The sequence below is a fragment of the Triturus cristatus genome, chromosome 12 (genome assembly GCF_964204655.1).
Source record: "Triturus cristatus chromosome 12, aTriCri1.1, whole genome shotgun sequence".
Lineage (NCBI taxonomy): Eukaryota > Metazoa > Chordata > Amphibia > Caudata > Salamandridae > Triturus > Triturus cristatus.
Genome location: NC_140595.1, coordinates 309,855,534 through 309,877,858, shown reverse-complemented (window position 1 = coordinate 309,877,858; position 22,325 = coordinate 309,855,534). Strand labels below are relative to the sequence as shown.

The window sequence follows — 22,325 nt, the reverse complement described above, 5'->3', positions numbered from 1 at the left end:
TTTTGGACCAAAACACCAGAGTTAGATGCGTCTATGACTAAATTCCTCCAGTTGATGTTTTAACCAGTCTACTTACAGAACCCCAGTACCAACTCATCTCTACTGCACAAAGAATCCTTGGGGAAAAACAAATCCTTTTCCTGATCTACAAAAGGTGCATTGTAAGGAGTAGAGAGCAAAGTTATTCTTTCCGAGTCCATTTTCCAATTCACAAGCAGAAAACGACAAAGCAGAAAAACAAGATAGTTCAGTGCCCGTATTGAACACTTTTACTCTGGGCACCAATCAATCTAAAGCTAGCTTACAACCCCACCTTTGATAGTTCCCCTCCAACAGATCATTTCATATTCAAGTAGTATGTTAATGCTTTTGATTTTTCTCTTGCCTGTGTCATGTCGCTAACATTTTCACTCTTTCGTGGCAGAGATTAAAACCATAACCCCTTCAGTTTTCTATGGATGATCTAGGCACACTCCCTACTTTATATCGGAGACTTAGATCTTTTAATCATTCCCTCTTGTCCCTCCTCCAAATATTGGAATACGCCTTCAAGGGTTGTAAAGCCAGAGGACAATAAAATAGGGTACATACAATGTTCTAAGGCTAGTAAACTTTATTTAAATATGTTCTGTGTGTGTAATCAGCACAGAGATAAGTTTAAATCTAGGGCTCCCAATTTTCTGTTTTTTTTTTTTTTAAACATTTCTGTCTGTATTTATCCATATTTATTTTGTGACCATGTTATTGGTAATTATCCATATCTATTTTGTGTTTTCCTAATAAATGAGAGTTGTAAAATGGTATGTTTCCGCGTTTCTTTCACTGTTAAACAAACATGCACTCATACTTTGATTCCGGTCACGCTTAAACAAATTGAGCAACCAAATATAACAAAACACTACAGCCACAGGTAAATATTAGCATTTTTCTACAAATATATATTAACGTGATCCTGTATTTAGGGAAATCACATCTTTTTAACCCCTATGCTCTCTGTCTGCTCAGCTGTTGGCCTTGAACTCGAGAAAGATAGCAAGACAAATCACTCACAAGAAGCACTATTTTCATTATTTTTAGAAGTGCTGAGAGAGGAAAAAAAGATGCCACCAATGCTTCTTCCTGAAGCTAAGCTGAAGTTCTTTGACATTGAAAAATGGCCCGATGGCTTCGTACATAAATTTTCAAAGCTTTGTCGAAGGAAATAAATTTGTTATTGTTTCAGATCTTAAACAATTAGGGACTTTTTTTGTGAAGGAAGTATCCAGTGATCCGAAGAAAACAAATGTGACTGCCTTCTGTGGTAGATCGAGTTGGATACTCTGAGGCCATTTATTGTAGTTAGGTTAGTTTAGCAAACATTGCCGGTAGGGTACTCTTCTGAATGGTCAGAAGTAAAATTAAGGTCTTGGGTAACCATGGATAATGTCATTACATTTGTGGAGTGAATCTCTAAAAGAGAATGTTTTTCAAGTGTTTACTTAAACACACAACGTTGTGTTAATAAACTCAGCTGTAATGGAAGACTGTCTAAAATATGAATAGATTTTGCACCAGAAGTTGACCTTTTACGCTTCAGACATCGGTACGCAAGAATGAAGGTCAAATCACACACACACACACTCACAGGGAATGCAGAAGGAAAATAATGGTGGGAGGATTTAGAAATAGGCAGTGCTCAAAAGGGGATCCAGTGGTGTATTACCAAAGGTCATGTTGTGTAAGGGAAAGCATTTGTGCATTTTTCACAGTTAATAGCAGACAACAAGTGCGTGTTGAGAAATTGTTTTTGTGACAAAATGGATCGATTTATTAAAAAAGGAAACCAGTTTTTATGTATATATATATATATATATGTGAAGCAGAACTAATACATTTAACAAATATTAGTGTTAAAAGACCTTTATGATATAATGGTTTTTGCAGGTATTTTATGATCTATATTGAGAGATCTTTATGACATTGTGATGTCTGAGGCCTCAGACTTTAAAAAGTGTAATTTAATAGATTTGTTGCTGTCTTAGCCTTAAAGATCTATGAAAGGAGTTGTTGTTCAGCTCTCTAAGGCCTGAGATTGTGATCTTTCTGTGACATTATTTTCCTCTCCTGCTGCTTAAATTTAGAAAAATTATAAGATGTCCTATAAAATTGAATTCCCAGCTTATTTGAACTAGCTCTAATAGTTACATCTTTTAAGGTAATTCCTTTAGTCAATGCTTCTCCAACGAGTAACTCTTGAGATACTGGTACCTCGCCAATTACGTGTGAGTAGCTCTCCTGTGTGCAGCCCAGCCTAGTAAATCAGAAGCTTTGCTTGGTTTGAGTTAACATATGTTTTCCAAAAATGGAAAGCAAGTATTTGAGATGAAAATGTATGCATTATCAGAAATCATTAGCTTATGTTTGGAGAAAAATATTTGAATTTCCAAAATATATTTAAAGCTGATACTGACAGATCATATTACTACTACTATTGCTTTGCTACCAAGGCACTGCAGCTATGGCTATTGTTACCCATGTAGAAGCAATCCACATTGACAAAGCCTTTTTTTACATATTTGCTGGCAACCCTGCCTGATGTACTGAGGTGATCACTGCTCGTTAAATTGTATATATATGGTGGCGAGGAATATAATCTTGCCCTGATGCCGTCACCATTACAACAGTAATCACATTAGTAGCTCGGGATGATTTTCATTGACCATAAGTAGCTCTTACTACAGAAAAGGTTTGAGACCCCCTGCTTTAGTCTTTCTTAGTTCTAACCTAGGCGAAACCAAGGAGTGACATAAAACCATACACTTTTGGGGCTTTTACTTGCTAGTAAGATAACTAGTTGTTTAAATTTGTTAGTCACATGAAATCCAGTCTTTACATTTTACTTATTAGAAAGTTTATAAGTCCCCAGAGCAATGTGAGTAAATATAGGTCTTGCCTGATAATATAATTTAGTTTTGTTGAATTATAAAAATAAATATTCTAGCAATGTTCAGTCTTGTAAAAAGTACTGCTAAAGAAAACATGTATTTTGGTGTCTTTTCTAGTTTTGGAAATAGATTTAAGCATTTTGTCCGTTAAAAAAAAAAGTTTGTATTGGATTTTAATTTTTTTTATTTGTCATTGTATTTCCTGAAAAAAGTGTATCAACAGCCTCACTCTTTTTTTCAGTTCTTCTCCCTCTGATGCTGAGTTTGACACTGCTGTTGGATACTTAGAAGACATTATAATGGGTAAGGTTGTAGAAATTGGTGATGACCCACATGTTCTAATGCCCTGAGTGGCCACTTTTAGACTGCTTTCAGAGTCGCTAATAATATTGGAACTTGCAAAACATTAAGCACATGCTCAAATATTATATTGTTTTTCGATCAAGTGGTGTAAATTAACATTCACTTTTTAGGCTTTCGGCCCTGCTACAATTAAATGATGTATATCTGCAGCTATTGAAATGCACTTTAACATGATGAGTGTCTGTCCTTGGGTTTTAGCTTAATAAAGCACTATTTTCTGGGTATTCCTTCGCTGGTATTATGTCACTGGTAGATGTGTTTTTTTGTTTTTTGTTTTTTTTTAACAGAGTTTTATATAGCGCAAACTTGACTCGAAGGTATCAGAGCACTTTACATAGCACCAGTTGTGTTACCTGAGGACACATTAATTTTTTTCTTTTTTAGGCACGGGGAGATTAAGTGATTTGCGCAGAATCACAGGATGTTCAGCGTAATTGCCGAGACTCAAACCCAGTTCCCCAGATTCGAGGTCGACCGCCCTAGCCGTTAGGCCAACTCGTCTTCAGCAACAATATTTTTTAAATAGATTATCAATAAATTAATATTGTGATGCATTCAAGAAGCAAAAGCGTTACTAGGTTCAGAACATACTTGATGGCAGGAGTTAAACGTGTGTTTCTTCCAGAAAAGGGCTAGTGTGAAATATGTGTGAAAGTGGAGCACTTGGTTGCAAACACATGGGCTCCTGCCAAAAAAGGGACTGACCATTTTTTGTGAGTCATCAAAATCTAATCTTTCTAATGAATTATATCTTACATATTTATCTACATGCTGCAAATAAGATGTTTCTAATGTTTTGGGAACAAAAGTCAAATAGAGTTAGGTCAAAATGTTACACTTTTAAACAGAAGCATCTGCAACCCGTGCACAAAATTCAACCATGGTACTTCTTTTTTGTCAGATTGTTTTTATTGAGTTTTAACAGGGCACAGCATTATACAGTGTCACCAATCGACAACAGGATCATCAGCATTAAACATTTGAACGCTATTGAGAAACACAGTTTCCAGTAGGTATTGACATCCGCTATTGTGATCAAATACACCAGTGATAGCACTGTCAACAAGTAGTCTGTCTTGGAGAGTCTCAGTTAATCCCCAACAATGATCCCCTCCCCAAAAAAACACTGTAAACTATAAACCATGAGTGAGATTATCAAAGTCATATGTTGTGAAATAAGTACAGGTGTACCTTGCCCGTGGTACCCACCCACTCCCCTCCACCCCCCTAAGAGGGACCTCAAGCAGGTTTGGGTCCTCTTAAGGTGTTATATTTGTGGAGAGGTGCTATATTTGGTAAAGATAAAGCACCTGTGTTTGTGTGGGGCAAGACGTGAGTGGTAGGCGAATGGACAGGAAGGTGACTAAAGGGCCCCAGGTATATTCTAAGTTCTTAAAGTTATCCCGGAGGATATCAGACATTCTTTCCACTGTCAAGGCTTGCCGCAATCGGACATGCTACTGGTTAATTGAGGGGGGTGTGGTTTTTTTTCCACGAGACTGTCAACTCTGTCTTGGCTGCCCCTAGGCATAACCATGGGCATAACCATGAGATTGTGCGGTTGCTTGAGGTTCGGGGTTTAAGGGACTTGTTGCACAAGCCCAACATGGTAAACGCCGTTGTGGAAGGAATCGGGTATCCCAGTATGTTTTTAATCTGTGCTAACATTTCAGACCACAATGGGCGGATTATAGAACAGTCCCATCATATATGATGGAAGTCTTCCAGCAAAGGTCAGCTGTGCCGGGAAATATTTTTTTGAATTTAGGAGGGTATAAGTACCAGTCATAAAATAATTTGTAATGGGCCTCCCCATTGAATGGTTGAACCGTGGTATGTCACGCAATAACCTCCGCCAGTGTTCCTCAGGGATACCTTCCACCAGTACAGTGGACCTGAAGTCCATGTATCGTGGTCTAATTTCAGGGGCTGTATTAATTAAATGCAAGTAAAGAAGGGAGATGGTACTCTTAGCACCCTCCTCTTACCTTACACATTTTTCAATTGGGGAGAGTTCTCTAGTGGTGGTGTCTTTCATGTTTGGATGTAGTACCCAGTGTTTCAATTGTGTGTAGTTGTACCTCTCGGAATTTGGGAGTCCAAAGTCTCGCTGACAATTTTCAAAGGTAAGAATATCCCATTCTTGAAACAAGTCCAAAATGATGCGACACCCACCTTATCCCCAGAGATTGCAAGGGCCTGGCTTAAGTACCGGGGAGGAGGCTGGATTTAAATGGATTGGCGTAAACGGGGAAGGGAAAGTGGTCCAAGTTGAGGAGGGATTCACGCCATCCCAGGCTCTGAAGGTCGTTTTTCGTGGGTGTGCTAATGTATGCATTAGAGGGTTGGTCCACTTTTGGTTTCCTCAGCAAGTCCCAGATATATCTGCCCACTACTGCCTAGTCCATGTGAAACCAGTGTTTGTCTGATTCCCCCAGAGATCATTAGGAGATTGCTCTCAGTTGTGCTGCTTTATAATGAGAGGGAAAGTCTGGTAAGGCCCACTCTCCCGCCTCCCTCGGCAAACACAGTAATTTATTAAGGAGTTGGGCTCTATTGCCCTGCTTGATAAAGGTAGTCAACAGAGCGTAGTTTCGTGTAGAGTCCCACTCAACCTCAATTGGAAGGCCCTGAAAAGGTATAAAAATAGTGGTAAGACAGTCATTTCGATTACTTGGATGCGATCCAGCCATGAACCCTCACCTTTTTAGGTCAGCTTGGATTTGCCTAAGAAGCAGGGGATAGTTGGCCCCATATAGATGAGATATCTTAGGAATGATTTTAATCCCCAAGTATGCGAGCTCTTTTTTGACCCATTCAAAGAGGGTGTTACTCGCTAGCATCTCCATTTCTGACAGAGGGAGAGTCATGTTCAGGATGAAGGCTTTATAGAGATAAATATGGTAGCCTGCTACTTTCTCAAAAAGCTAGTTCATGTTGTAAGACCGCCAAGGAAATCACGGGCGAAGTCAGGGAAAGCAGCACATCATCTGCAAATAGTGGCATTTTGTGATTAATAGATCCAAATGTGAGGACTTGAATCTTTCTCCTCTCTCATCCTAGCTGCTAGGGGCTTTATACTGAGTGCGAATAAGAGCGGTGAGAGAGGGCACCCTTGAAGAGTTCCCCGCTCTAATTTAAAGAGGTCGGATGCTACCCCTTTCACCAGTACTCGCAACAGTGGATTTGCATAATTAGCCTGGACCATGTTAATAAATTGCTTACCCTTGCCAAATTTACAGAGAGTGTGAAAAAGGAAAAAACAATCCACCCAGTCGAAGGCTTTTTCGGCATCTAACGTCAGCTAAAGTGCCGGTATGAGTTTTCTAGTGGCCTTTTCGACCAGGTGGATAACCCTCCTCAGATTATCATGTGTTTGTCTCCCCTTAGTAAACCCAGACTGACCTGGGTGAATCAGATCCAGCATAATGTCTATAAATCGTGATTCCAAGATCTTAGTATATAATGTAGCATCTCAGCTTAGTAAAGTGATGGATCTAGATGAAGAACGGTATTGTGGATCCTTCTTTGGCAGGACTGAAATTAGAGCTTCACTCATCGAGTGTGTAACCCATCAAGAGGTAGCTATGCGGTTGAAAAGTACAGTCAAGTTGGGTACCAAATCAGAATTGAAAGTTTAATAAAATTGGGCCCTGAAGCCATCCGACCCAGGTGATTTATGAAGTTAAAGAGCAGAGATGACTGCCTGGACCTCGTTGTCTCTGATTGGACTAGCTAGAGTCGCATTTTGGTCCTCAGACACTTGGGGAAGAGTGATGTTATTTAGGTATTTTAGTTGAGTTGTTTGCATAGGTTGCTCAGCAGTGTACAATTGTTTCTAAAAATCTCTGAAGTCGGCAGCTTTGTCAGTTTCCTTTGTTGCCACTCTACCGCCTTCTAGGTTTATACAACCAATTTAGTTCTTCTCGTGTTTAACTTACAGTTGGCTAGCTGGGCGGGCTCCCACCTTATTTCCCTGAACATACAGCCCAAATTTAAGATGTAGCAGAGTGAATTCCGCCCTGTTCATGTATATTGCGTTCAGTTTACCCCCTTAGTGCGGTGACTTTCCGTTGCAAAGGTAAGGAAGGGTTTTCTTTGAGAGCCTGTTCTGCTTGTTGCAGTTCCCACTCTAGTTCTAACCTATCTTGGTTTGTGGCTTGGTTAAAGTAGCTAAGAGTAAAATGCATTTTCCCCTAATAACAGCATTAAAGGCATCCCAATTATTAGAGAAGTCAGTATCTCAGAGATCATTAGCACTAAAGAAGTCTCTGATAGTCTTACACAGTTCATCTTGAAAGAGATGAACTCTTTTTAGAGAGCCAGAGAAGAAACACCTACAATATTTAGGTGTTGGTGGAGCCCACTCCAATGTCAAGGCCACAGGTGCATGGTGTGAAAGGGATATAGGGTGGATTTCTTAGCATAATATAGAGTGTGTAAGGGATTGGCTTATAAAGACATAATCAATGCTTGAGTGAGAAAAGCAGGTAAAATTATGAGCCTCTGGATGGGTGATTCTTCAGATATCTATTAGGCCTGTGGAGTGGAATATTTGTTTCAGGGCTTTAGGAAAGTTCCTGGTGAAAGTGTGGTGCAGATGGGTGCTGTCTAGATCAGGGTGCCATATCAGGTTGAAGTCTCCCATTAAGATTATTTCCCCTCAGCAAACTTCCCCAGAAGAGTGAGGCAGGGATTTTAGTAAAGCAGTCTGGGTGGTATTGGGGGCATAGACGGTAGCTATTGTGCACATTTGACCTGCTATATTTCATTTCACCATCAATAGTCTTCCTTCTTTGTCTGATTTATAGCCAGTAGGTTGTAATTTAAGAGACAAATGAAAAAGAAGGGCTACCCTAGTATGCTTGGTGAGTGCCGAGGATTAATATATCAAGGGATCAGTTGTATTACGCAGTGTATGATCCTCACTTCTGTTAAGGTGCTTCTCTTGCAAAGCTATTATATCATGTCTCTTATCTAGGATGTATTTCCACAATATGCGGCGTTTGGTTGGTGAGTTCAGTCCCTTAATGTTCCAGGTTAATGTTGTCAACACCATTGTAGGAAGGTAGGATCTGCTTCTTATAGTTACCCCTCTTTTTGCTTGATGTTCTACTGTTTTTTACTAGTCTGACTGGGATCCTGCTAATCAGGACCCCACTCTATCTGCTTTCTCCCTAAACTGTTATGTTATGTAATTAGGTACACTCCAGATTAGATACTGGGATACCCTTGTCAGTCCCTAGTATATGGTGCCCATGTAACCATGGCATAGGTACCCCAGAGCCCTCCCATGGGCTGAAGCATGTATTATGCACCCATTAGAGGCCATGAAAAATGGAACTGCAGGGCTGCCATTGCAGCCTGTGTAAGTTGGTGCATGCATCACTTACTTAAGATATAGGTTTACTATATCCAAGGGTCACTACACTTAAAACCTACAAGTCACCCCTATAACAGGCCTTAACAATCCTGAAGGCAGGGTGCTTGGTTCTAAGTGAGAGGGTGCCACTGCATAAGCAGGACACCCCTGCAGCCTACGGAGTCCATTCTCCTGGGTTGTTAATGCAGCAGCCATTTACGACATATAGAGTGGCATTATATGACCGCCTGATGACCAACTCTAAAAGGCTGAAAGTAACCCTATCTTTTTTGGTGTCAAACATGAGGTATGATTCCACCTCTCAGAAGCGAGCGTCGTTGGGTCCCTGGTGTTTCCGGTACCAGCTGTCTAGTCCCGGGCAGCACAAAATGGTTGCTGCCGACCAGATACACATTTCTGCCCTCCTGATGCTATGCCAAGATCAAACAGAGGAAGGTGGAACAATAGGCATTCTGTCACAGGGAGGTGTGACCACCTCCCAGACAGGATTTAATGTATTAGAGATTGGTGGATGCGCTTGCCAGTGACCGAAAGTCTGCATGAGGGACACATTTGGTGTCCTTGTGCATAGTCCAGTTCAAGTCAGTCGTGGGAGCTGTTGGCTCCTGCTCTGGCGCGAAACTGGACAAAGGATATGGGAGTAACCTCCCCACTGTCCAGACCCTCCCCTGGGATGGTCCCCTAAATCTGTCCAACCCTCTCCCGTGGGTACAAAAGGGCTTACCTGGCTGTAGAACCCTAGATTCGACGTGGACAAGATTCTGAACAAGATACCACTGAACTTCGACCGTCTGGACACTCTGGACTTTGCTAAACTTCCTTTGGGCCCGACTTCGTCTTCCTCTCAGTCTGAAGTATCGTCTGTGCCCGTGCACCATACAGGCTTCTTGCAGGACATGTGGAGCATTAAGGACAACTGAAGATATCTCCCTTGGAGTGAAGGAGTCACTCCCCTGCATTTCGCAGGCACCCCAAAACAACTGTCCGGTCTGCTGACCCTGAGCTCCTACGGACTCAGAAGGCTTCAGCAACACTGGAGGTGGGTTTCTACGTCTCTCGAAGTCCAAGCTGCCCTCTCACCAAGTTTGAGGTCAGAATCCCTCGTGGGGGCTGCACTACCCAAACCCCTGTGCACTGCGTATATTTGCAAGTGCATATACTTGTTGGCGGTTCCCGAACAAGTGCACTGGGCTCCAGGTAGCCCCAACCTCCGTCACCATTTCCTACAAAGAACTCCCTCCTCCTCGCACCGAGTGCTCCGTGGGCTTCTGCCTTGTGAAATTGCTCGAGGTCCTCTCGTGACTCCTGTGCCTCCGGCCTATTGAGTCCACTTGAGGGTTATCTTTGCTTTTCTTGGGCTCCCATGGTTGCTCCAGGCCTTCCCTGTCTCCCCTTGCTGTGGTGAGTTTCCTGGACCTTGCTGCTCCGAACCGTACCCTTTGACCTTCTGCGTTGGTTGCCGTAACCAAGGCTTGTTGGTGCTCCCGCTGGAAACCGACCCCTCGGCACTCAACATCCTTCATGGTATGAAGCTCGTATCTGGCTCCTGGTCGTCCTTGATGTCTCTTGGTCCCCGTGGCTGCAGAGTCAAGAACCTCCTCAACGCAGCTGAAGCACCCGTCATCTGTGGGCATTCGTCTACCGAGCCCCTGGTCACTCCTGAGTGACCAAGACTCTGTCCCCTCTGCTTTCAGGTACTCTAAGACAAGAATCCACCCTTGGATTCCAGCGGACACTTTTCTTCATTCCAACAGTGGCTCTTCTTCGAAGTCCTCCTTTGAAATCGACCGCGGTTTCCAACACCACTACAGACCTATGCACCCGGCTTCCCTGGGATAGGTAACTCTGGTACTATGGTATCCACGGGTGGGGTGGCTCTCCTACCTCCTAACTTCCACAGGGTTTCTTCAAGTCCACTGGAAAGGGTCCTTAAACTTTAAAACTCTAACCGCGACTTCCTATAGAATTGTACGGAGCACGCGGTCGTGTTTCCACACTGCACCCGTCCTCTATGGGGTCCCTACTTACTCACCTTGAGTGGTTCCTTGGGTCCCAGCGATTCTGTGTCCTCTAGACATTGTCTCGACTCAAGTCGGGGTTCTTATACCACTATTTTAGTATATGATTTGGTCTTCCCCTGGAGCCAACTGTGTATTAGTGCTATTTACTATTGTTTCTGTGCTACAGTATTCTGTGCTTTGTGAGTATCTCCGTGTAGAGGATACTGTGTCATACTAGAGAGTGTTATATTAATAAATACATATTTTTATAACTACTTTCATTTAACCAGTACTATAAGGTTGCATTCTGGTAAAACAAGCTGCTTAACATTCCTTCAAGACTAAGCCTGAAGGCTGCTCTCCACAGCTACCACTTGGATAGCTTTATAAGGTTATCTTTGACCTACTCTCCCCTATGACATAGATGGAGCTCACACCCTCCCTGCTGTTGTCGCTCATGGGGTACATGCATGATCTCCCCAAATCCAAAAGACGATTTGTTGCAATTGCACTTCTTATCGCCACAAGGGAAGTAGCCTTAAACTGGGGTAGCACATTCTCTTACTGGGACAGATCCGTGTTTTGGTCAATGAGGCTTCCACGGAAGGATGGATTACACCTAAAGAAGCGGCATTCCTGGTGAATCTGACACCCAAGATACCCTACTTTTACATCCTTCCAAAGATCCACAAAGGGGTCTCCCCCTGTCCAGGTCGCCCCATTGTTTCAGGGATCGGTTCTCTACTGGAGCCCCTTAGCCAATACTGTGACTTCTTCTTGCGCCCTTTGGTTCAAGCAACACCCGCATACCTGAAGGACACCCGGGACGTCCTCAACCTTATCCAAACCATCAACGAGGAAAACACCGAAAACATCGACCTACTGCTCACACTCGATGTCGAAACACTGTACACTAATATACCACAGGATGCAACCATCGAGGTGATTAGCAATCTCCTTCAAGAGTCTGAGCTTCCTACTAACACCCCGGCAGCCTTCATTTCAGGACTCATGGCATTGGCACTCACCAATAACTTCTTTATGTATAAGACAACCATTTACCATCAGGTACAAGGTACCAGTATGGGCAGCACCTTCGCGCCGAGCCTGGCAGGACTGTACGTGTCCCATTTTGAAGCGACTCACATCTTTGCGGACACTAACCCCTTCTGTCAACACCTGGTGACCTGGAAACGCTATATTGACGACATTCTGGTCCTATGGAGGGGTCCCGTAACCTTGACCAAGGATTTCCACGAATGGATTAACAACCAAGATCCTCACCTTCGCTTCACCATGACAACCAGCAAGGAAAGGATCGCTTTCCTGGATCTATCCATCAACCTTGAGAATGGAGTACTACACACCAACACCTACAAAAAAGATACGGATTGCAATAGTCTCCTGAGCTTCAAAAGCCATCACCCCAAAGCCCTTAGGGATAATCTCCCCTACGGGCAATTCTTAAGGATTAGGCGCAATTGCAGCAAAACACAGGACTTTGAACTGCAAGCCAATTCCTTGGCGGAAAATCTGAAAGAGAGACATTACCCTCAACATGTGATCAAGCAGGCCAAGAAACGGGCTAGAAACAACACCCGTGACGGCCTCCTGGAAACAAGGGAGCCGAAAATCAATGACCTGATCACATGTGTAACCACCTTTACTCCGCTTTCAAACCAACTTAAGAAAATCATCAATCGCAATTGGCGGATTCTAAACAGCGATACCTTGAATATCCCAGCACCCCGATTTGCTTTCAAAAGGACGGAGAACTTGAGGGACCAACTTGTCAACACAAGACCTCGACCTACACAAATGACCAGAGAAAACACTCTCTGGAACCTTCCAGCTGTCAGAGGCCACTATCCATGTGGTTCATGTGGTGCGTGTGCCTCCACCCAACACACCAAAGTATTACAGTTGGGCAATATTAGATGGGAACAACGCAAGCACACTAATTGTAACACCGTGAATTGCGTATATCTGATTTCATGCCCCTGTACCCTCTACTATGTAGGGATGACGACCAGAGCGATCAAGAAAAGGATCAGTGAACATAAAAGTACGATCAGACGAGCACGCTCAGCCACGAAGTTGACCAACCACTTCTTGGAAAAAGGCCACTCTTGTGAAACTATCCAATGGACCATCCTGGAAGCTAACTCCCATTGGAGTAGCGACTCACTCTTCAGACAAGAACAACGCTGGGTCCATCGCTTACATACCGACACACTTGGCCTGAATGATGACATCCCTTGGTCAGAACTATAGGGCTGACCCACGGGACATGCAGCCTGTTTAGGACCTGTCTCATTTGCATAATTATTTTCCTGATCTGGTGGCTACTCGCATCTCTTAGAACTGATTGAACGCTACACCTACACACCACCTGAGACCCTAGCGGCAACATGAGGGGAGTGACCGTGCGACCCCTCTTCTCTACACTATCACTACCAGCCTCACCCCCCAACCGAGTTAGGCTGCACGTTGTCTGTTGCCAATTACCTTTGTCTAGAGCTCTATCACATGCTACTGATATTATGCCTCACTTCCTTTATAACCACAACGTAGTGCATGTACCTCGGTAGGCTGAACACTTCTTCAACGAAATAATGGTGATACCATCTTGCCTCCCAGTAATTCACACCGAACACCCTCTCTCCACGCATGCGCAGATCCAGCTCGCTAAACTTCAACGCATGCGCGAGCCTACACGGCCTTGTCTTACACACCACGCATGGGCAATTCGTTCGCTTGTGACGCTGTACCTCGCGCTTCCACCGGAAGCGGGCACCTCCCCACTCTCACAGGTCCTGCCCCCTTAAATACAGTGAGTGTGTATTCTTCAACCTACCTACGAGCAGGCGTCTGGACCGGGCAGGTTTCCAGTGCCGTCACCTGAGTAACCCGTGAGTACTTTTCAGGTTCACCACCCGCCTCTGCATCCGAAGTAAGTCTCGATACTGTGAGTGCTGGTTTGTTGAAATATTGACTAATGCTGTACATATAATTTGTTTTCTCCCCTACTCGGGCTCTGCTGCTTTGGAACCCGGTACTTTTCCGCCTATAGCCCTAGAAGGTGTGGGCATCCAACGCCATTAGTCTCATGGAGTAACTTTGACTCCGTTGCTAGGTAAGCACGCACTCCCAACCTATTTGGTAGGCCCCGCTATCTGTGTGTATGGATCCCTCTGATACTTGCAGACTCACGCACTTGCGAACATGACAACAGCCCTATGTTGATTGCTGCGATGTGGTTGCCTGGAGTGGGCATGGTCGGCCTCTGTTACGGAGCCATCTCGGCTTGGTTCTCAGAGCCCCCACCTCCCTCTGGCACACCCTCTGACAGCCAACACGGTGTTCTGTGAACGCGATTGTGCTATATCATCTTGTAGCCTCCCTATGCCTCCATAATATGTGAACTGCCTGTGCTTTCGGTAACTGGTGCTAGATACGGAGACAATGACGCTCCGTTGTCACAATTGAAAGAGCAGGCATTGTTTTAACCCATGTTCTCTCTTCGCTTTGTTTTTCTCTCTATTTTAGGTCAGCTTTAAAGGGGGCATAACTTACTCCTTTATTCACTCATTACTTATTTAGGAGGTATATACCAATTTTCCCCCTCCTGATCAGCGATAGGGATAACTCTACCCTACCCGCTGTATTTTTGTCTGTGCACCTTTTACACTTCACCTTCACCCCTGGTCCTGATGAAACGCCAAGGATCACTTTGACCACCTAAGGCGTGAAACATGTCGACCATTTTTTAAAGTTATCTAGACACATTACGTCTCTACTGATAACGACCTACCTACGGGCTTTTTAAACATACCAAGGGTACCTCTTTATTAAATCACCATTTGTTCGGTACTCCTTAGGTATTCTTAACTCACCTCACACACACTAGCTTGCACCGACCATTCTGGGATTCCCCTCCCACACACCCGCATGCACCCATCGGCAGTTCTCTAAAAGATCTCCGCCAAAGAGACCCTTTGGGGGACCCGTAGGGCATTGCACCGCCGGCCCGACGAGGAGCACACGCCCGATGATGAAGCATGACATCCTCTGGGGTGTGTGAGGGCAACAAGAGACAATATTGTGTCTCCCCCGCCACCCAGAGCACTTCATCCCTGACCTAATTTCCTCTATCCCTTCATTTTCATATGTGGATCCTGGTTACTCCTTGACCTGATTCGCACGGGAACAGTGCCTCTTTTTGTGAGTAGCACATTCTCACCCACATTGAAAATGTGGTTATGCAGCATGACATACTGCAATACAAACAGTGACACATATGCATTGCTGCAACCACCGGCCTCCAGGCCCCTTGATGTATGGCAGCCATTCCACTCAAATTTATTAACTGTGCAGGACACAGGAGACATACTACCTTCTCAAATACTGGGACGGAGGAGGGAGCCCATGCATCCACTGGGGAGTCCCCAATGCGACAGTGATGTGTATGTACGCTATTGTTCCTTTGTTAGGATTGTCGTGGTTAATGTTTGTTTTGATGACTTCTACGTGTAAATGGACCTGATATCAAATCAACCACAGTCGATATTAAGCGTACTGTATCTTTTTTACAATGCTAATGGTGAAAATCGATAAATAAAAGAAAAAACAAAAACAAAGGTTATCTTTGACCTCTTACAATCACAAAAAGGGTTGTTTGGACTGGTGCAAGGTGCCCACTTTAACTAGTGGACATCATATACCAGGCCAACTTCTCACAACCATGATAATATATTATGGGTAAAGTAGAGTAATAGGTTCAGTGTTAAGTACGCGCTCCCTGCCGCCCCAGCAGCACACCACCTCTGCTGATAGCGTGACATTCGTCCAGTGTCCAGGGCCCCTGCCTCCCAACACAAATCAAAAAGTCATTCACTCATGGATATCAAACAGGGAAAACAAACAAGAAGAAATGGGAAGCTAGTTCCCGAACCTTGGTGAAGATCAGTAATAACTCTCATCGATGTGGGCGTACAAATCACACACTGCTATGGCATTCTAGCAACATGTAGCTAAAACAAGGCAAATTAGCAGTAATAGATATAGCATTCTTAAAGATAGGGAACCCCTTTTGCAGGGGGTCAGCAACTATTGTCAAATAGAGGTTATAGCAATTATGAGTGAACAAGGAGCGTTAATCCCAGCAAGGGGAGTGACAAAGTTGATGTGCCAAAAAGGAGGCTAAACAGTTCAAAGGATACTATGATCTTGGTCTTGTATAGGGACTGCTGTGGTGGTCAGGACGGGAGGCCCAAGTTGGTCCTAGCCCAGTGCGTTCCTTGTCTTTTCGAACATCTGTGTGAAAGCCATTGTCCTTTTTCAATTACTTACATCGAACCTGTGGTGGGTTCTTTTTCGAGGACCCTCGGCATTTCTGCAGTCATGGGGTGGTAAGACCAACAGCGTTGCCGCTTCCGCTACTTCTGTAAAGGTGTAGGATTTATTTTGATATTCAAATGCGAGGCCAAAGGGGTAAGTCTACCTCTATTTGATGTGGTCTTGCTGCCGCTTATCTATAACTGGTCGGAATTGGAGTCTGTGGGCCAGTGGGGTTGGTGCCATGTCTTGAAATACAGAGCATGTCACCCCTGGAAAGAGAGAGTCCTTTTTTCCTCGCAGCTTTCAAGATCGCTTCTTTCACTTTAAAAGAGTGTCGCTTAGCAAATACATCCCTGGGTCGTTTGTCGTCACCAGCTATGAGTTGGCCCATTTGGTAAACCCATTCTGTTTTGAACTTGGCCTATTGTCACCTAAGCTGAAGGACAGAACAGGGGAACCCTACTCACTGAGGAACCAGGGTAAATAGTTAGATAGGAAAAACAATGGTTCCAGTGGAATAATACAACCTATATTTGTAATAATATGCACAATCGTGATAAGAAGGGTTCGACTAATGTCAGAGGGGAAGAAACCACAAAGACCGATGATTCAGTATAACACAATTTAAAGTTTTCAAGGGAGAGAAAAAGATATATACATTGTTCCAAAATCATAGATAAACATTTGTGCATAGTGTCCCAAGTGAACTGGGGAACCTAAAACAGAAGTGAGAGTGTGATGATCGAACCCTCCTTATCACGATTGTGCATACTGTCACCTAGGAGAACATATAACTAAAATATCTATATGACTTTTTGAGGGAGCTGAGCCACAATGATAAAGAAGCATAAAGCTCCAGTGAGAGGTTGACTTTCCATTTTCAGATCCACCTGTCCTCCATTATTCAGACTGAGTATTGAAATTAATATCGAAGGCCTTTACTTCAACTTCTAGCTGTTCCCCTCTGCCGCCCCTCTAACATTTCAGCAATTTCCAGAATTTCTTAAGAAGATTCTGAAGCTTCTCTGAGCTATCAAGATAGTCCTACTCCAGGAAAAGCAGTTGAAGGTATACTCCAACCACTGTTTCCCCATAAAATCAGATTCATTAATCCTGCTCTAGACCAGGTTGATGTGAACCAGTACTCATGGTGAACGTATTTCTATTGGTGACTGTAGCTCAGATTTTGAGGTGTTGCACGAGAGAAACTCAATAGCATCTGCAGACCTCCTGTATGCCTACTTTCTTATTTCCATTAAGAAAGAGCATGGTCAATGTCATCGATTTTCTCATTGGCAGTCAGCACAATTTACAGGAATGCCTTTCAGTTAGCCTGGATTCTGCTCAGAGGGTCTTTAAAATGGCGCTGTTTCTTGTGACCTCCTATCTTCACCTCCACAAATAATTTGGGCCCTGTCTCTGGATATAAGAATCAAGAATCTAATTTAGTGTGCAACACTTAACACAACTTAAGTTTTGGGAAATATATAAAGATGTTTAATGCTATTGCATTGCCAGAGACAAAGGTTCTGCTTGTCCCAATTCTTGGAATGTCTATCCTGTCCCAGAAAGAAGGGAAGTGCTGAAACAAACAGTTGCCAATTTATTGTTGAGGTTCTGGGCACCCTCATGGTAGGGTATGAGACTTTGTACAACCCCCATCTGTCATTCAGTGGTCGAGCTTCAAAAACTGCAATCCAAGCAAATTAATTTCTCAAGCATAATTGTGCGCTCTGTATTGGTGTCTTTAACTTTACATTCTCCCAAATGTCAAATGTTTTATTTTAACAACCTGTTACTGAAATAAGGTTGTCAATCACCTCTTATCAGTATGGCTCTTTGCCAAGACTTGAGAACCCAATGATGTTGGTCAGCCCAGGAGATAACGTTTTGCATAAATCAGCTGGAGCTAAATGTCTGTGCTCTTAGGGGGACTTAATTCCTCCCACTTTTACAGAGGAATGTTATTAGAGTCCTTTCAGACAGCGCAGCTAGAAGTCCAGCACTGAACACTCAATAATAACAAATATATTATTCATAATAAAGAAAACGGTTTATCCACAAGTAGTACATTTTATGTTTGATGCAAAAGAGAGACAAAGGAAATCGTAAGTGCTTAGCATGCCCAGTGTGCACACACAGGAGAAAGATAATGTGTATGAAAAACATATAGAGTGTTGTATGGTGAGAATACCCAACTTCGAGCTATTAGTTTGTCAGGGCTTGTATTTGCGTGGAGCCTGGTTAAGAACATTAGTTTGTTAATTTTGTGAGTGTTAATTTGTCAATAACGTTTCAAATTTGCCTGAATTGTTAAGGTCTCATAAACACAGATAGGATGAGGGACATCTCATCATACCAAAGTAAATAAGTTGGTGATAAAAATGGAAAGTGGTCACTGCTAAATCAAATTTGTGAACAGGTACCGGTAGTTGGTTAAGTGGTCACACGTGCAGATTGGTGGTTCTTTTGAATGCCAAAAGCCATGAGAGCATTGTAAGGATATATGGGTATTGTAAGTGTCTCTTGAGTGCATTTCATGAACATCTAAAAGTGCTTGATGAAAGGTAGCGCAAAGTGAGTAAAGTACTCTAAGGAACAAATAACATACTCTCTGGGTCATAGACAGCAAACTTTTAGTAAATGTACTCTTGTGAATAAACACTTTTCTGGTTTATGGAAAATAAATTTGTTATATTGAGTGTTCAAGGCAAGACAATATATTTTCTGTTTACATTTATCCTGCTCTGTGATTGAGTAAACTAACAAAAGTTATATTGTATTTTAATTGAGTCTTAGGTAGTGCATATGTATTAATATTCATGGGACATAATACCTTATTCAGGAATCGTAGTGGAGTCCTCCAAACATTATCTTTAAATTGGGCGACCAAGCATCCAAGACTTGCCAGATTGCCCTGGTTTTTCATAATTTGTCCTGGCATATTTCAGTAAATTTAATCTAGCACGTCACTGTCTTTACAGAGGGTCGGCTGAGCACACAAGGAAGCAAGTTTTCATGTGTTCCAGTGCAGTATTATTTATAATCCATTAGTAGGAAGCAAGTTAGTTAACCCCTGTGTGAGGATTTGGGTGTATTATATAAAAGGCTGTGGGGCCTTATCGTGTAATACACTCCCTAAATTGTCTTGGGTCCAGTCAGGCTCATTTGTAAACCTTAAGCTCAACCTTGGGTAGCTGTGGCTTCGAGCAGCAAGGCTTGACAAAGGAACTTAGTGTAAAGCATTTAACAGTACCAACCAACGGACTGAGAATGTCACACGACAAATAAAGAGATACAACAGTAAATTTTAACAATAGAGCGTATTTTTATGAATTTTTAGATACCTTGATTATCAAAATCCACCGAAGGGTTCACAGAGATACATATTTATGAAGATATAAATACTTTTCAATGCAACCGCAAGCAATCATTGGTCACCAAAAAGTTTGTAAAGTTTTAAAAAGTTTTAAAGAGTTAGTTCGGCAACTCCAGCCCAAATCTGACAAGATGGAGGTCTAGGGAACCAGAAGGGATACTTTGGACAATTACCTGATCACCAGGGCGTTTTTAAGACAAGTTTCAAGCTTTACAGGATGACTAGCGCAGACTATAATGGAGTGGTCCTGGTGCTTGGCATGCACGCTAAAGATTCACAAAGGATGCTCCAGTTGAAATGCAATTGACAGGATTGTCTTTGAGGGTGTCCCTTGGTCCATTGGTGATGAAAGGCGACTCTAGCCACAGCGATCGAAGACCCTCAAAGTCCTCTAGATCGCAGTAGCAGGCCAGCTGATGCTGGGCTACTGGTCTCTGTGCTCTGTGGTTGGAACGGAATTCTTAGAAGGAGGCTAGTGTCACTTGAGTATGACTAATCCAGACTCTGATAGCACTCCCTGGTTCGGCAGACATGGGTGCAGCTTTTGACTACCTTGGATTTGTCCCTTAGTGCGACCGGTAGTGGCAAGACGTCTGTGCTGGCTTCCAACCTGTCGGTTTGGTATTCTTCAGCTCTTGTCTCCTTGGAGCAGGTTTCTGGGGATCAGCCACCTGATTACTTGCAGGCAGGAATCAAATTTCCTCGGGTTTGGAGCCGCAAGCACAGTCCAAACTTTACTAGCCCAAACTGCAGCAGGTGCAGTCCTCTTAACGGGGCAGCCTCTTTCCTTGCAGTGTCAAGGGCAGCCCTCGTTCGGTCCTATCTTCAAATCCAACGTGATCTGAAGGAGCAGGGTGCCAGAGATGCCATATTTATCCCAGGAAAGTGCCCTGAAAATACCACCTGGCCACTAGCCAGTGGGCTGCTGGGTCCTCTCCCTTCTGGTGATGTGTTTCCTGCATGTGTGGCATCTGGCTATCCCAGAATTCACTTTTCACTCCACTCTCAAAATGTCGGCACCATTCCTCAGTCGCCTGGAGCAAACTGGTTTGTGAAAGCTTTTTCCCCTCCCTGTCCTTGTTTCCAGCTTGTCTGCAGGAACAAAAGGCATCCTGCTCTGTAGTGTTGTTGCAGGCACCCCATCAAATGCGGCTTCCCCTTTGAAGTTCACCTTTAACACTTGTGTGGTCTTCCTGGGCTAGGAGGTACCACCTCACTGTGTGGCAACTGTCTTTGTTCCTCAGCCTGGGAGTCGTTCACACATCTCCCCAGGCGGGCAGAAAGTGGTCTCTGCTCTAAGGTCTTTGTGAGGCCACTGGTCTAGCTGAACACAAAATGGCAACTTTCCAAAAGTTGATGAACAGTAAAAGTGACATAAACCACTACTCATTGGTTAGAGGAGCTCGGTAAGCTCCCGATTGTTTGGATTTACACTGCGACGATTCATCACCAGCATCTATGCTGGTACATGCCGGTTTCTGGCATTCCTCGCTGTGCGCAGATAAGAGACGTATCTTGCGCTTATTCTCCTCTCAAACAATGTGTTAGTCTAATGATAAAGTCCTGTGAAAACCCCTATAAATTAGTTATTTATATATTTGTATTTATTTTTCGAGTTTTGTATAGCGCAAACTTGACCTAAAGGTATCGGAGTGCTTTACAGCATTTGCACAGCAGCATTTACAAGAGTTACATATGGAATAATTAAGCCATAATATTATACAAAAGTAGTAAACAATAGACAGTGGGATACGGGGCGATATAGTTGGGAGGTAGTCATGGTAGGGTGTTTCAGAAGTAGGAGTAGAATCTCAGATATTTTTAGAGGTAATGAAGTTTAGGCTCATTGGTGCATGTGAGGGAGGTGCATCAAGGGGCAAGACTATTGAATTGAGGGGGGAGTGTAGTTATTTGTTAAGAAGAATACATTTAAATGTTTTCCTGAAGTGAATGAATGATTAATTTTTCACGTAAATCCTGTGACACAATATTCCAGATTCTAGGAGCATTTCCAGAGAAGGATTGAGAGTGATTTTTTTGTCTTTCTTTCTTGAATTTGGGTTGAATCAAAAGTAGAGTGCTGAAACTTCGAAGAGTCCTCTTTTGGCCAGCTGTTGGTAGTTATGTTAGCGAGTTGGTTAAGTTCTTTGGTGTAGAGAGCTTTGTGGGTTATGCAGGCAGTTTTGAATATGCATCTTGCCTCAATTGGAAGCCAGTTGAGTCTCTTGAGAGTGAGAGTGATATGATCAAATCGACTTCCTCAGAGAGTAGTCTGGCCGCTGCATTGAGTGTGGCTTTCAGAGGGATGAGGTGTGTTTTGGGTGAGCCATTGATTGTTGCGTTAATGTAGTCTAGCTTGGAGAGGACTAAGGAATGCACCACAGTTTTAAGGTCTTTGAGGGGGGGGGGGGGAAATGTTTGATTTTTATTTAAGTATTTTATCGTGTAGAAGGCACTTTTTGCTGAGGCACTAATATGCTCTTTCATGTTCAGGATTCTGTCAAGTGTAATTCCTCGAGATTTAACAGAATTGGAGATAGATAATTTGCAGTCAATGCAGTGATGTTACTTTTGGTTGGATGAAGAGGAGTTCAGTTTTGTTGCGGTTGAGCTTTAGGTGGTAGTTGGTCAGCCACGATTGTACCATGGAGAGAGTGCTGTTTAGGTGCTGGATGTCTTTAGGTGACGAGATTTTAATGTAGCGTTGGGTGTCATCCAATGGAGATAGTCGGCAGTTCTGGCTTGTTTGAGGATCATTGTAAGGGGTTCCATATATATGTTGAATAAGGCAGGAGATAGGATTGATCCGTGGGACACTCCTTGTGAGAATGGTACTGCTGTTAAGACTTTGCCTTTCCTGAACCCATATTGGTAGGGGTCGAAATGTTGACAATATTCCCTAATGGCTGATACCTAGAATCGAACCAGAAGGGATT

At 43.3% G+C, this 22,325-nt stretch overlaps 1 protein-coding gene across 2 annotated transcripts in view; it reads left to right on the top strand.

Moving 5' to 3' along the window:
- The window catches only part of ARL2BP (ARF like GTPase 2 binding protein), a 411,377-nt gene that overhangs the window by 215,167 nt on the left and 173,885 nt on the right, over positions 1-22,325 (top strand). For both annotated transcript variants that reach the window (XM_085638000.1, XM_085637999.1), the window contains exon 3: positions 3,166-3,227. In XM_085638000.1, the coding sequence (XP_085494126.1) occupies positions 3,166-3,227 (62 nt within the window). The remainder of the gene's footprint in view (positions 1-3,165; positions 3,228-22,325) is intronic.